At 39.5% G+C, this 14316-nt stretch overlaps 1 protein-coding gene and 1 long non-coding RNA gene across 4 annotated transcripts; both read right to left on the bottom strand.

Moving 5' to 3' along the window:
• Positions 1–1709: 1709 nt before the first annotated feature.
• LOC105190876 (uncharacterized) lies at positions 1710–2287 on the bottom strand. The gene is made up of 3 exons (XR_850398.3): positions 2184–2287; positions 1954–2070; positions 1710–1848 (listed from the first exon to the last, which is right to left on the bottom strand). It is a non-coding gene; the product is annotated as an uncharacterized LOC105190876 (long non-coding RNA).
• A 3260-nt stretch (positions 2288–5547) lies between these two features.
• On the bottom strand, positions 5548–14294 carry LOC105190875 (Ubiquitin specific protease 8). 3 transcript variants are annotated; one of them, XM_011153869.3, is made up of 13 exons: positions 14217–14294; positions 13834–14022; positions 13391–13744; positions 12939–13300; positions 11883–12801; positions 11627–11796; positions 11388–11526; positions 11118–11270; positions 8370–8606; positions 8098–8202; positions 7821–8027; positions 7212–7564; positions 5548–7019 (listed from the first exon to the last, which is right to left on the bottom strand). In XM_011153869.3, the coding sequence occupies exons 3-13, from the start codon at positions 13655–13657 to the stop codon at positions 6905–6907; spliced, it is 3027 nt and encodes a 1008-aa protein (XP_011152171.1). In that variant the 5' UTR covers positions 13658–13744; positions 13834–14022; positions 14217–14294; the 3' UTR covers positions 5548–6904. The 3 variants fall into 3 exon arrangements, with proteins under 3 accessions (XP_011152171.1, XP_011152172.1, XP_025159780.1); XM_011153870.3 differs by lacking the exon at positions 11118–11270; XM_025303995.1 differs by lacking the exon at positions 14217–14294 and having other exon boundaries at positions 13834–14188.
• Positions 14295–14316: the final 22 nt, after the last annotated feature.

Below are 14316 nucleotides of genomic sequence, written 5' to 3' on the forward strand. Positions count from 1 at the left end.
AATAACTAGATATCGTCTGTTTAGACTAAAATAAAATGCAGAGGAATAGGAATATAGCGTATATACACAGACACACACATATACATACGCACATACACACACTCAACACAAATAAATCACACGTGGCGTGCGTCTAAACTCGTAACTCCTGGTCTGTTTTTTTAGCCGCACTTTCTTGCACTTTCCGCATTTAAAATGAGACAGGTGTATATTCGGGATTCGCAGGAGAGAGAGAGAGAGAGAGAGAGAGAGAGAGAGAGAGAGAGAGAGAGAGAGAGAGAGAGAGAGAGAGAGAGAGAGAGAGAGAGAGAGAGAGAGAGAGAGAGAGAGAGAGAGAGAGTGGGGAGGAGAGAGAGAGAGAGTGGGGAGGAGAGAGAAAAAGAGAAGAAAAAAAAACAAAATACGAAAAGTGCAAACTAAAAACAGCAAACCTTCTGCATTCTTGCCGCAGGTTAGCGCTAAATACGGTCGCCTGATTCCGCATTTTATTCGACCAATATAAAAGCGTTATTTTAATAGTGCACACGAAGCTTTAATTTGTGAAGTGTAAAGTGGAGACTTTGTAATACGCTTTGCTAACTATACTAAGGCCTCCTCACATGGCTTTATATATTGTATATCCCAATGAATATAAAAGAGAAATATCGTTTCAATATACATATATATATCGAAATAATCCCTGCTATATATGAAACTCTCCGCACAATGATTAGATATTAAATGTAATATATAAAAATTGAATATCAAGTTTCTTTAATATTTACTTCTTAGAAATTTTTTATTCCAAAGAATTTATTCTATTTTTTAGTTTAAAAAGTTTATTTTTGTAACAAGAAAAGGACATAAATTATTCCGTGAATGAAATAATTAATTTATATAAAAATGTATATTAAGCGAGATTAAAGTCAGGCTGCCGTTTTTAGCTGAACTTACGACGAGAATATGAGTTGTAGACCTTGATAAGCGTTAATCGCTGTGCTCAGCAACAGGCAGGACCCTGATTTAAGGGATCCGTGAACGAGAGATGTTTCCAAACACGGACAAAGAAAGGAGAGAAAAACTGAATGCTACTTCGCGCGCTGCGATTAAACGAACGATCGAGCGTTTCTTAAACGCATCCTAAGTTTTTCATAATGTTTATCGAGTATCCAACAACACATTGCTGTACAGTACACTAGGTAAATTGTTAATTGAAGGTAGAGACAATCTGTATAAAATATTGTATAAATTATACATACGTGTTATCTATCGCTTGTGTATTATATCTCCAATTTAATAAATGGAACACGTATTATGGTAATTGTAGAATTATATTATATATCTCGTAATGCGTTTGCTTCATTTGCCCATGCTACCTCCTCCTCAATTATATTATGTGCACGATTTTCAGTGTTGCGTTAAAATCATTTTGACGAAAGGTATACACATACGTTCGACAACTTTCAAGAATCTCGCGAGACACTTGATAAGAATTTATTTATCGTATATAAAAAACAAATCATCATTGTGATATAACACCAATAATAATAATAACATTAATAATCGAAAGGGCAAATCGCATTCCTTCTATTTCAAAGCTCGCTTAAATTAAATTGTTATTTCTTCAGAATAACGTAAGTTGTGTCGCAAATAGATTGATTATACTGAGCGACAAAGAAGATAAAATTGAGCAACTCTAAGAAAGCTCGAGAATAAATCACTCACCGATAATGATTCAGTGATGATGGCTCGATGGCGATAAAAGTGCGATAAGTAACCCGATGTTGTTCGATTCCAGTCCTCAAGCAGATTGTCCCATTCGTAGATCTGTAAGTTCTGGAGTCGTAGTTCTTTGCTCTTCCATCCTTCCTGCAGGTACACAAAAAATATATTAATATTGATTTTATTATTAATATTGAGCAATAAAGAAGGCAAAAGCGAATTTGAAAAAGTTCAAAGTAATAAAGTACTTACCGATGATGATGTAATAATAATGATGGCTCAATGGGAGTGGCCCAATGATGCTACCTGATTTCTGTCCTAGACTGGATGATCCCTTCAGCGAATTTTGGAATCTTTTTCCTTTTTTATCTTTCCCGCAAGTACAAGAAATATATTAGTATCGATATTATCGATATCAATATTATGCGATAAAGGAAGCAAAATCATGCGAGTCCGAAAAAAAACTCAAAGCAATAACTTACCGATGATGATGCAATAATAGTGATGGCTCGATGATGCTGCCTGGTTTTTACTCTCGACCAGATTGTGCCTTTTCTAGATCTGCAAATTCCGGAATAGTGGATTTTTTCTGCCTGCCTGTAAACAGAAAATACATTAGCGTCGGTTTTATACTACTACCTTGTATCGGCACACGGCATATATTGAACGTCATGTCAATAATAGGATCCAAAGAGAAAATTTAGCTACTTAATCAGTTCTAGTCGAAATGAATCAGATTATGTGTCCTATTTCGATCGCAATAATCGCTGTAACATAATATTCCTACCGGAATACGAAGCCTTTATTACAACAAGATGGCTCCGTTAACCTTCCGAAACTCTACCCGAGCGTTCGCAACATTCCGATGGAAAAATCTCGCGAGCTCGGGCTCGGAAGTTCATGCTAACATTTAACGACTCGAAGATAATGTTTATCTCACGGAAGAAGTTACTGTCGAGACTCAACTATCGGATATTTACCCAAAAGTGTGGTGTATTTCACCGTAACGAGAACATGTCGAAACAGGAACGATGTGCGCGAACGTTATGCGTTGCAATTGCATTACTTTTTGAATTTGAAACGTTTGACGAAACATTGCTTTAGGCGCCATCTGTAGGTGATGCAACGATTATATATCAAGCAACGTCATGTCAATAGTAGAATCGAAAGAGAAAATTTAGCTACTTAATCAGTTGTCGAAATGAATCGAATTATATGTCCTATTTTGATCGCAATAATCGCTGTAACATAATATTCCTACCGGAATACGAAGCTTTTATTACAACAAGATGGCTCCGTTAACCTTCCGAAACTCTACCCGAGCGTTCGCAACATTCCGATGGAAAAATCTCGCGAGCTCGGGCTCGGAAGTTCATGCTACCATTTAACGAATCGAAAATAACGTTTATCTCACGGAAGAAGCTACTGTCGAGACTCAACTATCGGATATTTACCCAGAAATGCGGCGTATTTCAGCGTAACGAGAACATGTCGAAACAGGAACGATGTGCGCGAACGTTATGCGTTACAATTGCATTACTTTTTGAATTTGAAACGTTTGACGAAACGTTGCTTCAGGCACCATCTGTAGGTGACGCAACGACTTACGAGTGGCTTAAATTTGAAGGTTTCTACTTATCCGACAACGATTCTCGATTGTTCTTAGTTGCGAATTTATAACCTAATTTTATTCTTAATAACAATTTAATGCCAAATTTTTATGTAAAATCGACTGATATATGTAAGTTACTCGTATCATTAAGTCAAAATATATTATCTTATTACTGTTCTCTTCGAATTACTTTCGCAATAAATCATTCGCTTTCACTACGAAAAATATAAGTATGTTAAGTAAGTATGAGTAAGAGTACAAACAGAGAAAAAATAACATTTTTAATGAAAGAAGATTAGTTTCAGAAGCACACACGGCACACTCACCTATTAACATCTCGCCGACACATGCTCTCTTTCTCTTTTTTGGCAGACCGATGTTAAAAAATTTCTTCGTCGCACAGACCGGTCGGAGGGCCGCTCGGAAGCGAAAGAAACACTCGTAAACAAGCGGTAACGCTCGTGCACTCGTATTTACAGCCGCTCTATCGATTTCAGATAAGTACGGTGATTAATGTTACGAGAGTTTTCGCGACTCGTAAAAGTCGGCATACGTAAAGAGAAAAGCAGCGGTCCCTTTGCTCCGTCGAGGGTGGCCCTCTCTCCCGAGAAAGAGGGAGACACGACGGCCCCTGCTGGGGGATACACTCGCGGCATATCGGCATTGTAAATTTATCGCGGTGTTAAGCCGTTAATATTCGCCCGCCTTCCACGGCCGCCAAGCCTTAAATCAATGGGAAATATTCCTAATTGGAATATGGAAAAAGTTGGGCCAAGAGCGCGCGCTCAACGTCGACGACGGGGGTGCGAGAGGGTGCCCCCGTCTGCGCGCTAGTCGCATTAAAGGATAAGAATATAAATTGTCTTAACGAGTGGTGGCGCGCAGCCGAGAAAAAATGGCGAGAAGTTTCCGATTAAGACGCGGATCGTGCGCGCACGGACATGTATTGAGCTACAGATTGCACGAAAGTTATTAACGGCGCGGAAAAGTTTGGCAGTTTCGAAAGGGGGTTCCGCCCCGGGGCGGCTGTCACTTGAATGTTAATGTTATAACAACCGGCTGGCACGTCGAACTGCTGTCGGCGCGAATAAACGAGCACGATATGTGGAGATATGTGGACGATAAGTGTTCGCGCGATTTTATTTTGCTTTACTTTTGCTAACGATTCGAGGATAAATCGTCTTGTATTTTTTTTCATCATTTTTAACACTGAGATATCTTTGTATCGAGAACGTTAAAATTATTGGACATTTTCCGACGTTGTTAATATAGATGTGCGAACTTGCAAAAGACTGCCAAAGTAGTGAACATAAATTTATCATATTTGATGGATACATTCATACATATACATTTATACACGCACACACATTATATGTATATACATTTTATAGTAAAAACACCGAGACGCAAACACGCGTGTTTCGGCGAAATTAATTAGAAATCGAATTCAGGCAACGCATTTATTTCATCATAAGCATCGCCCGATTACAAAATGCAACGACGTGACGTCGTGACGCGGCTACGCGATGAGACGTATTGACGCAGAGGAATAACGCAAAAATTGTTCGATACATCCCCACGTGATGGATGAAATGGCAAATAGATTCATGAGAAAATTAACGAAATATTGCTGCATATCGTATTAATGGTTTCATATTTATTAAAGTGAACTATCGACCGTTCTCGTTAAGTGCCTGTATCTGCGAAATCGAACCTCCGGTTTGGATATTGACGAACACATGCACAAATACATGTGAAAAATTGCGTGAGCATAATCATTCTGTTTTTTATTTCTTACATGCCTGCGGAAGTTCGAGATTTCGTATCTCAGTATTCGAACAATTCGTACATTTCGTTGAAATCGTGTTCAATGTTAATTAGCATTGCGAGACTCTTAAATGACAACGCAACATCCTGTGAATCCTCAAAATAAGATCTCACTAATGCTATACGGCCCGACAGGTCAGATCGCATCCTTGAGGACGCTGCATATATACCGATCGTTTTAATAAATATCGTATAATTATAAAACCGAACGTAATCCGGGAGACACGACATGAAGAGATGAGAAAGCATACGACATCGCAACACTACATTTGCTATCGAAGAAAGGGCGAACGAAAGGGAAAGGTACATTGCCCGCAACGTTGCTATTGACATTGTTCGTCAACATGCTATCGCTTAAGGGTGTATATTATATATATCGTGAATAATATATAAAGAATAACTGTATATGGCAATCGCGAGTCGCGCAATAAACTAGAAGGTTTAGCGAAGGTTCTCCGTTGTTCCGTAGCCTTCGCGACTGCGAATTGTTTTCAGAATCTGGTATATAATACGGTCACTATATATATGTACAAAATATCTCAACATTATAGATACCGAAACATTACGCTGGCGAATAATCACGACGTGATTTCCTCAGGACTGCTTGAGAAGCCGAGGCGCGTAACGGTATTCCTATTTACGTTTCATTAAGAAGCTTACGATCTTCCACGAAGCGCATCGTTTCAACGTGACAAAACGATCGCGTCGCAGCGAAGATACTGGCAGCGCAGCAAAGGAGGCAGTTTAACGCTGCTAATCGATCTATCGTGAACACGATGTGTGCCGCCTATCTATGATTTACGTCAGTCTAAAGTTATGCCGGCTGACGACCTTTGGAACGAAGATTTGTGCAAAATACGACGTTTTACAAACGATAGGATTGATTTCGGATTCAAACCTTCTTCCTCGGCTGCGATAAATCTTACACGAACCCCCGACGCTGATGAGGTAAGGAACTATGGTCCCTTCCGCTTCGTTTCGAGATACCAAAGGCAAACGAATCAAAAAAGAAAATAATAGAATTCAATTGGGACACGATATTGCAATATAACATTGCTGGAACGTAATGTTGTCTAATACATATGTATGCGTATATCTAGATACATTGGTACAATATTTTCATTTCGAAGCTATATAACATATTAAAATATTCTCGAACACAACTAAGTTTTGCATCCTCTCTAGCGCGACAGACCGTAATGGAAATATATAGATAAATTGCCACCGTCCTACATATATTTACATATTCTTAATGAAATTCCAGCACCGATAAAGCTTTTAATACCGTCACAGCCCTACACGTTCACTCGCGCATAGGATTTATCGTACAAACTCTCGTTGGTTTTGCGAAAAAAGTTAACAACTGCCATTGCTTTCGGTCGGCTAGTTTGAGGTAGATGGCTCGTAATGAACGGACTCGTCAGAGTTTGCAAGGGAAAAAGAAATTAGCTGACATTTTAAAGCCTTTTTCTCGCGGCTTTCTTTTTCCCTCTTCCTTTTATTGCAGTGAAAACGCAGTGGAACGTTACGCAACAGAATTGTCGGTAAAGGCCGGTAAAATTTGTCGAAAAAATTTTTCTCTCTCCTTCAAAATTTTCACGATGTCAGTTAATAACTTTTTACTCAAGACCAACGATATTAATATCTACAAATCGTTGAAGATCATGTTCTCCTGTATGACGCTTTTCTTAAGTAATATCACGCTGAAGACTTTCGAGACTTGCGTCACGATCGGTTCTTGGTTTCTCCGTTTGCATCCTCATACTACATGATCATGTTCGGAAATGATGTATAAAATAATAAATAGGCGCTCGTGTTCTGAGACTTGACTTGACTCGGCGACACTTCTGTGACGGTTTGATCGTCATACTTGTACCATCTGCAAACATATGTAACAATTACGATTATAATTACCACTATCAAGATACGGTATCTAGAAATGCTAGGCCTCTGTAAAACGTATAAAAAATAATAAAATTGGAAGAAATATTTGTAAAATTTATACCAATGTTTTAATAAATCCATTTTTTAAAAGCTCAGGTTTATATCATCTTACAAACGTTATACGTACTTATTCTGAGTGGCGTTTTTACAGAAGGCAGTATAATGACCACCCTCCATCGTCCCATAGTGATTAGACATCGCATACAAGGTGTAATTGTAATTGCGAATGTTGTTCGACATCGCCGTCGGGTTTTCCGACACGAGATAAGGCTTCAGATTGAATCCTGTGAGAGGGAAATCAACAGCGGTGTTGCGCTTTTCTAGCCATCCGCCGCTCTCGGCGAAGCGATTCAAGTGAATCACGACGATGGGAGCGAGCTTGACAAAGTCGAACTTCTTCGTCGCATCGCGGGGTGTCTGGCACTTGGGACACTTCCATCCGATCACCTTTTGCCCCGTCACAAATTTTTCCATACAATCCTGGTACGACAAAGAGAAACAAGTGTTTACACGTGAGAACCGTCACGGAAAACAGTGTATCTTTTCATCTAAGTACGTAACTTATTTAATTTATTAGTTATTATTTAATTAGATTACTTAATTAATTATTTAATTATTTGTATTGTATTGTATATGTAAGAATCTTAAAATACCCGATATGAGTAATTTTTATATAAGTAATATTTATATTTACACAAATATCTGATCGTGTATTCCTCTCACGAAATATACTCACATTCAAGGTACATCGATTGGAATGAGACAGGGACATCGTTAAACTGTTGAACGTCTCATATGTGGTGCTCGCTTGCTTGCAAAACGAACATGTGATGGTAGATCTCAACTGGCCGAAAAACAAGTCCGATATTATAGATTTCTGAGAATTCATCGCTTTGTCCCATTCTTTTTCCGCATTGGTCATTTCGATCGGCATTTTCGATTCCTTGAGCGAAAGAAGAGCTCTGATATTTGCGCGATTAGTCCTTACGTTCTCTCACAATGAACACTCTTACCTTCTTCAGATCGTTATGCATCCAGTCCAAGAGGAACGTGAGAAACTCGTGGGAGTCTTGTTGATCGTAACTCTCGAATTGCAATTTATACTGTCCGACTGCGACCTGATAACGAAAGTCAACAATGGAGAGAATTACACGTGGAAAGTAATGTAAAAGCCGAGAGATGTCCAATTCGCCGGGACGCAAATGAAGAGAAAGGAAAGTTGGAACGAGACGTTGGGACCGAGACTAAAACGAGGCAGATCTTCAAGAAAGTGCTGAGTGAATACCTTGAGATCGTGAGGAGATATGCTCTTGTATTGACCTCTCCAGAGCGCTTTGATAACTTGGGCCACCTCTTCCACGACTTGGCCCTGCGTCATGTTATCGTTATTCGTGTTGAGATCGTCCGCGTACGAGTTGTCGGTGAAATATTTCGCCAAATGTGTCGTGTTACTTAGACACTGAATTATGCTGTTCATGTAACATGAATTGCCCAAGTTCTTCAGGCCGGTTATGCCCGGGTGCTGTAAGTAACAAGGAGGCCAGGCTTTACGCTGGTTAATGAGACACGTCGTCTAATCGCGTACGTTTGCAAACCATGATTTTGCGAACACACACCCTTCGCGTTATAGCAAAAGACAGTACGTTAATGAGAACTCTCCGTTGGAAGATACGCCTGAATTTTATCGCTCGTCTTTTATACATAGTACTCCATCCTTAATCTCGAGCGCCTGCTCCAGGCAGTGTCTAAGACAAGAACTTCCGCAAACTTCTTGTCGCGAGCGTAACATTCATGGACGAGATAGAGATAGAGATAGAGATAGAGATAGATAGAGAGAGAGAGAGAGAGAGAGAGAGAGAGAGAGAGAGAGAGAGAGAGAGAGAGAGAGAGAGAGAGAGAGAGAGAGAGAGAAAGAGAAAGAGAGAAACTGCACTTCGCGCAATCGTGAAAATTGAAATATAAAATCTGTGAACACCAGGGGAGATAACTGTGCGCTAATATAATATAGTCGATTCTTTCTTACAGAACGAAATTCACAGTCGTGAAGTGAACTGCGCGATTTGCTTCCCGCGTAACGTAATTAAGAGTGAAGGGGATTATCGATTTATTTACACAGACACGCGATGGTCAATCAAACCTTAGAACATATTTGTTCCGATGTATCTATGAAGTAACTACTTTGTTACTTCATACTACGTTCGGTTGTTTCCCCGGTTGTTTGATAAAACGCATTTAGTGCGATTCGCGAGCAGTCGCGGGATTTTGCGAGTTCAACGCTCATCAAACTGTTAGTTCCGCGCGATAATTGTAGTGTTAGACCATTTTACCGAACATGATGATTCTCGAAGAAGCAGACCGCAAAATATATCCAAACGCGACAGTATTGTACGATTTCTTATTTTATCAATCGCTGGTACATTAATGTTAAATTCAAATGCGTAGCGCACAGCGCATTTCTCTCCTCTCTCAATTTCGCGTCATCACACAACTTGATGGCCCATCTTTTTAAAAATATAATCCCACCTTTCTAAAATAATTAAACAATTGCAGCGGAGTAAATTTCCTTTGAAGATTCACCATTATTTAACATTTTCTACCGTACCGCACCAAGAGATTATTTTATCACAAGATAATAAGCACTATACCCGTACGCATGTTTGACTGCATTATCGTACATTAGCTTACAACCAAACATTCTGTCGTAAATATATGTATATGTATATAAGCGGCCGAGAGTCAAGCACTGTGTTGCAAATATCGTATTAATATGCGACAAATATAATATTATTTCAGACCAATTTGCTTCAGCTTTCCTTCGCGGGTAATTAAGATTTTTTTCCTTGCCGATTAAAATGTCTCTTTGTAGCGTGAAATTAAGATATCGTGGATATTTCTTTTCGACACAGACAACACTTTCGACGTTTCGGGAAGATCCCGGATCCGACAAACGACCGCGCATGAAATGTTGTACGAACACTGGCACGTGTACGCCGTGGTGGTAATCGGTAGAAGTTCGTTTACGGATTGGATTGAGAAACCCCACGTGTGTTGAGTCGCACCGCGCATTATACACGTGCGCACATTTACCTATTATACGATATTGCACGTGACAATAGGGCGCGTGTACTCTGAATCGCGAAATTTCACCGTTTCTTTGCAACTTTGTGCAAAAATCATTGGACGCGTATCCAACGGCACGTCATTATACTCACCTAATATTCTTTTTTAACCGAGCAAGTCAAATCTCTAGAGATAGTCTATGTTTTTGTAAAAATGGGAAGAATGATATGATAACATAAATAAATAGTTGCACTACAATCACTTAACAATAAGTAGTTATTTAACGAAGAAAAACAGAAGTAGTTATTTAGCTGAGAAAAACAAAAGTATACTAAATAGCGAAAGACTGTGACTAGCTAGAAGCATTTAAAACCATAAAGAAAAGAATCTTTCTGAACTGTTGAAGACATTTAAGAAATTTCGAGCATGCTTTGAATGAAATTCTACTTATGTTAATTATATGTATCAATACTTTTCTGAATATGTCTACGAGAAAATAAATATAGATAAATAAGAGAGAAAATGAAAAAAGAAAATTACAATTAACTCTTGCATTCCAGAAATAAGAGAACAGAATAAAATAAGGGACGGAAATGGAGTTATATGTATGTATGTAAGGATGTTCTTCTTCACAACTATATTCAAATACTCGAAATACTACGCCAATGATGAGTAATAATTTCCCCCTCATTATTAGATTACGATATTATTATCATGCCGATATTAAAGACAATATTACTTGCAGTTCGACATTATTTGCACGCGATTTATGCCAAGCGTTACATGAGATGGAAGATCGAGAACCCGTCACCGTATGATTAGCTTTAATTAATAGTGATCTCTATCGAGAAAGACGGACGCTTGTCCCTCCGATGCTCGCGACAGTGAAAGCGAAAGCTGCGCTCATTTCTGTAAGCCCTTGACTTTGCCGGTAAAGCGGCCACGTACAATCTGGGCCGAATTGAGTACTTACAACACTGCCGTGAATAGGGGTCATTCGTTCCTCCCGATTTCCCCAACTAAGAGACACTTTGACGTTTTCATTTCCAATAGATCCATTCTGATTGCGAGGCGATATATGCGGCTTAGAAGTTCTATCTACCTGAGGTGCTTTACGATCCCCCAACTAATGGAATTACGCAGAAACGTTCGTAGGTAATTATGCGTTCGCCATTGTAAATAGATTAAACAAAAACAAAAACTGGACTGTTTTAACGAGAGTAATCGCGGGATTGTTTCGTACCTGCAGCAAATTCGGGCTCGAGTAAGAACGCTCCAGGCCGGTGTTAATGGACGAGCCGTCCGTTTTCAGAGGCTCCTTGTGAATGTCATTGTCATTTTGCTTCATCGTTATTTCCCTGTGTTCTCTTTCCAAGAAATCTCTGCAACAATACGACGCGTAACGCGATGATTGTAATTTCGAACGATGAATTGTCGGACAAATCAAGAACTGCGCGTTGTGATTCGTTTATATATACATACTCCTGCAGCTTCTTGCGCTTCATTTCGATGCCTTTGATTTGTGTCTTCATCATGGACAGATTAAGTTCAAGATTCTTCTTCTCATTGTCGTCAGTGGGATTAAATTTGATTGTGTCCTCCTCCTTGGAGTATACGTTGAACTCATTCTCGATCTTGAGGTACATTTTGTGCTGCAACATACACGCAAAATTGACGCAATTTGGAACGTAGATCGAGATGTAGATCGAGCAACCAATTGTCGAGCCCATGAACTTACCATGTCCTCCAATTTGACTTTCAGAGACTTTATTTCCCCCTGCAAATACTTCTCGTCGCTGGCGTCTCTGTGCTTGTCATCACGTTGGGCATACAATTCGTACTCATGGTCGAAAAGCTCGTTCGCTAATTTCGACTTCGACTTTGCCAGTTCGTTCAGCTCTTTCATGAACCTCAGCACCTCCTTACATCGCGGATCGTACGTCGACTTGAGAGTGATCGGCTTGTTGCTGCGATCGATCAGCGGTTTTGTGCTCACTTCGTTCTGTGGCAACTTATTCGACGTTATCTTGTGATGCTGCTGAGGTAATGCGTCCGAACTGTTGAATCGTGTGTTCGTTGCACTGTCACCCCGAGATGACCGTTTGCCGTCGATTGATATCGTTACGTGACTAGTGAAGTTCTTAGGCTTGATCGAGGAAACGGCGTCGTTGCTGTTGGACCTGCTGTGTTTGGCTGCTGACTTGTTGTCGCCGTGAGCCATCTCCGTGTCCGTATTCTTCTTGTTGGATGTTTTCGCATTATTTAATTTACTCCATGTTTTTTTCGTAAACTCGTCATCCTCGTCCTCGTTCAGCCAGTCCGGATACTCGATTGTATCCAGGATCTCGTTCGTAACACTATGAAACTCGGGCACCGCCACATTCGGATTCGTTGCAAACGCTGGGTACCTCGCTAACCATTCGTGATATCCACCATTGAGAATCTTGATATCCTTGTACTTCACACCAGGATCCCACTTCTCTAAAATTTCCTTCAATGTATTTAATTTATTGCTAGGTGTCAGAGTCTCTGGTGTTGTATTCCAATCCAATAAGGTCACGACGTCCACATATTGCGCAGATCGATATTTGAATAACTCAAATGAATGCTTATCTTTATCTTTATGCAAGTATTTTGAGAAATGAATGGCCAGTATTCTGAAAGTGAATGCCTCATGAAAAGGATTTCAGGTGTCACATTCTGAATTCTGTGCAAATTCAAGAAAAGTATTCCCAATGAAATCACACCAAGTACCAAGTGAGTAAAGAGCTATTGTAACACATAATTCCCTTACCCTAGTTCAATTTCTGATTGTGGAATGTTAATGCATTTGTCAGACAATATTCTAGAGCTTCCATAATGTTCCTTCCGTCTGATATCAATGACTAAGCATCTGCTATCTACCTTAAGTAACGCATACAACTGATCACACGATATAAATTTGTCATTATCACCATACAGAGGATCGTCAGTTGGGGTTTCTGGTAATTTCAAAGTAATATCTGTACTTGGCGTATAGGCCTCTGTGGCTTCTGTACCATCTACCTCTATTTCCATATGTTCTATTATATCTTTACGAGATGACTTCTTGGAATGATCATAGCGTAATTGTAATTTTTGCCCCAAGTCTGCAAGTATGTTTTTCACTTCATTTATCTAGAATATATAAACATTTATATATTTTACTGTCTGCATAATATCACTATGAGTATTTAGCTAATCACTGTAGTAACGTATACTTTGTACCTGATCAATACTTATATTCGCTGTATAGATTGTTTTACCATCTTTATGATCTTTATGCCTTTTTAGCCACTCGATTGTATCCAACCATCTCCTCAACATAATGTATGCTGTTTCATCATCTCCTTCTTTTTTGGCAGTATCAGATCTTTGTCGCATACCAGATAATCTTATGTATACATCACGTGGTTCTTTCTTCGTATAATCAACTTTAGCCATTTGTACGAGATCATTTATACAAGTGTATTTCAAATTCACTGTAGCAGACATATTGGTAGCTTTCAGAAACCTAATGCTCAGTGCAAAATTGAAACATCCAGGTGACAGGGCACAGCCCGATGTATACGGTGTAATATGCTGCAATTTAAAAGGTAAATGTTAATCACTTAATCCACTTAGAAGCGAGCTATGTACCTCATTCGTGATACGTGGGAACACAGACGCACCTGAAAGAGATACCCGAAAAGGATGTATGTGTCCCTTTAACCATCGTTCGTCATCATCACATTGTCGAGATGACTGTGGTCCCTGCTGTCGTTTCGGGACGTCTATTACAGATGATAAATTCGTTTCTACGCAGATTTATGCCGCGACAAACGTAACTACACAGTGCACATTCGCGGTGTGAGATATTCCTGTAAACTGTAGATGTCAGACGATCCGAGGTTAACTCGTTTGACCGCGGATGATATGTAACGACTCTTCGAAACAGCAACACTTTACTCGACGTATTTTTATCAGTGCTTCCAAATAAGTCGGTTTTACCGCACTTTCGTATCGAATGTGATTCCGATAATATTTAAAAAATGGGAAAAATCTTTTTACTCACCGTTAGAAGTCACGTCACTTGAAAATAAATTTCCGACTAACTTATTGTTGATCGTACTACTAGATTTGTCGGTAAGCATAGTAGCGACTCATAGCGGAGA

The sequence above is a fragment of the Harpegnathos saltator genome, unplaced genomic scaffold (assembly GCF_003227715.2).
Source record: "Harpegnathos saltator strain DR-91 unplaced genomic scaffold, Hsal_v8.6 scaffold117, whole genome shotgun sequence".
In the NCBI taxonomy this organism is placed as follows: Eukaryota; Metazoa; Arthropoda; class Insecta; order Hymenoptera; family Formicidae; genus Harpegnathos; species Harpegnathos saltator.

Excerpts from the sequence above, each read along its gene's own strand:
- LOC105190875 (XM_011153869.3), bottom strand. The coding sequence starts at position 13,657 with ATGTCTGCTACAGTGAATTTGAAATACACTTGTATAAATGATCTCGTA. Across the intron at positions 11,527-11,626 it reads AAGCGCAAGAAGCTGCAGGA|AGATTTCTTGGAAAGAGAAC; the intron begins GTATGTATATAT and ends GTATTGTTGCAG. Across the intron at positions 11,271-11,387 it reads CGAGCCCGAATTTGCTGCAG|TTGGGGGATCGTAAAGCACC; the intron begins GTACGAAACAAT and ends TAATTCCATTAG.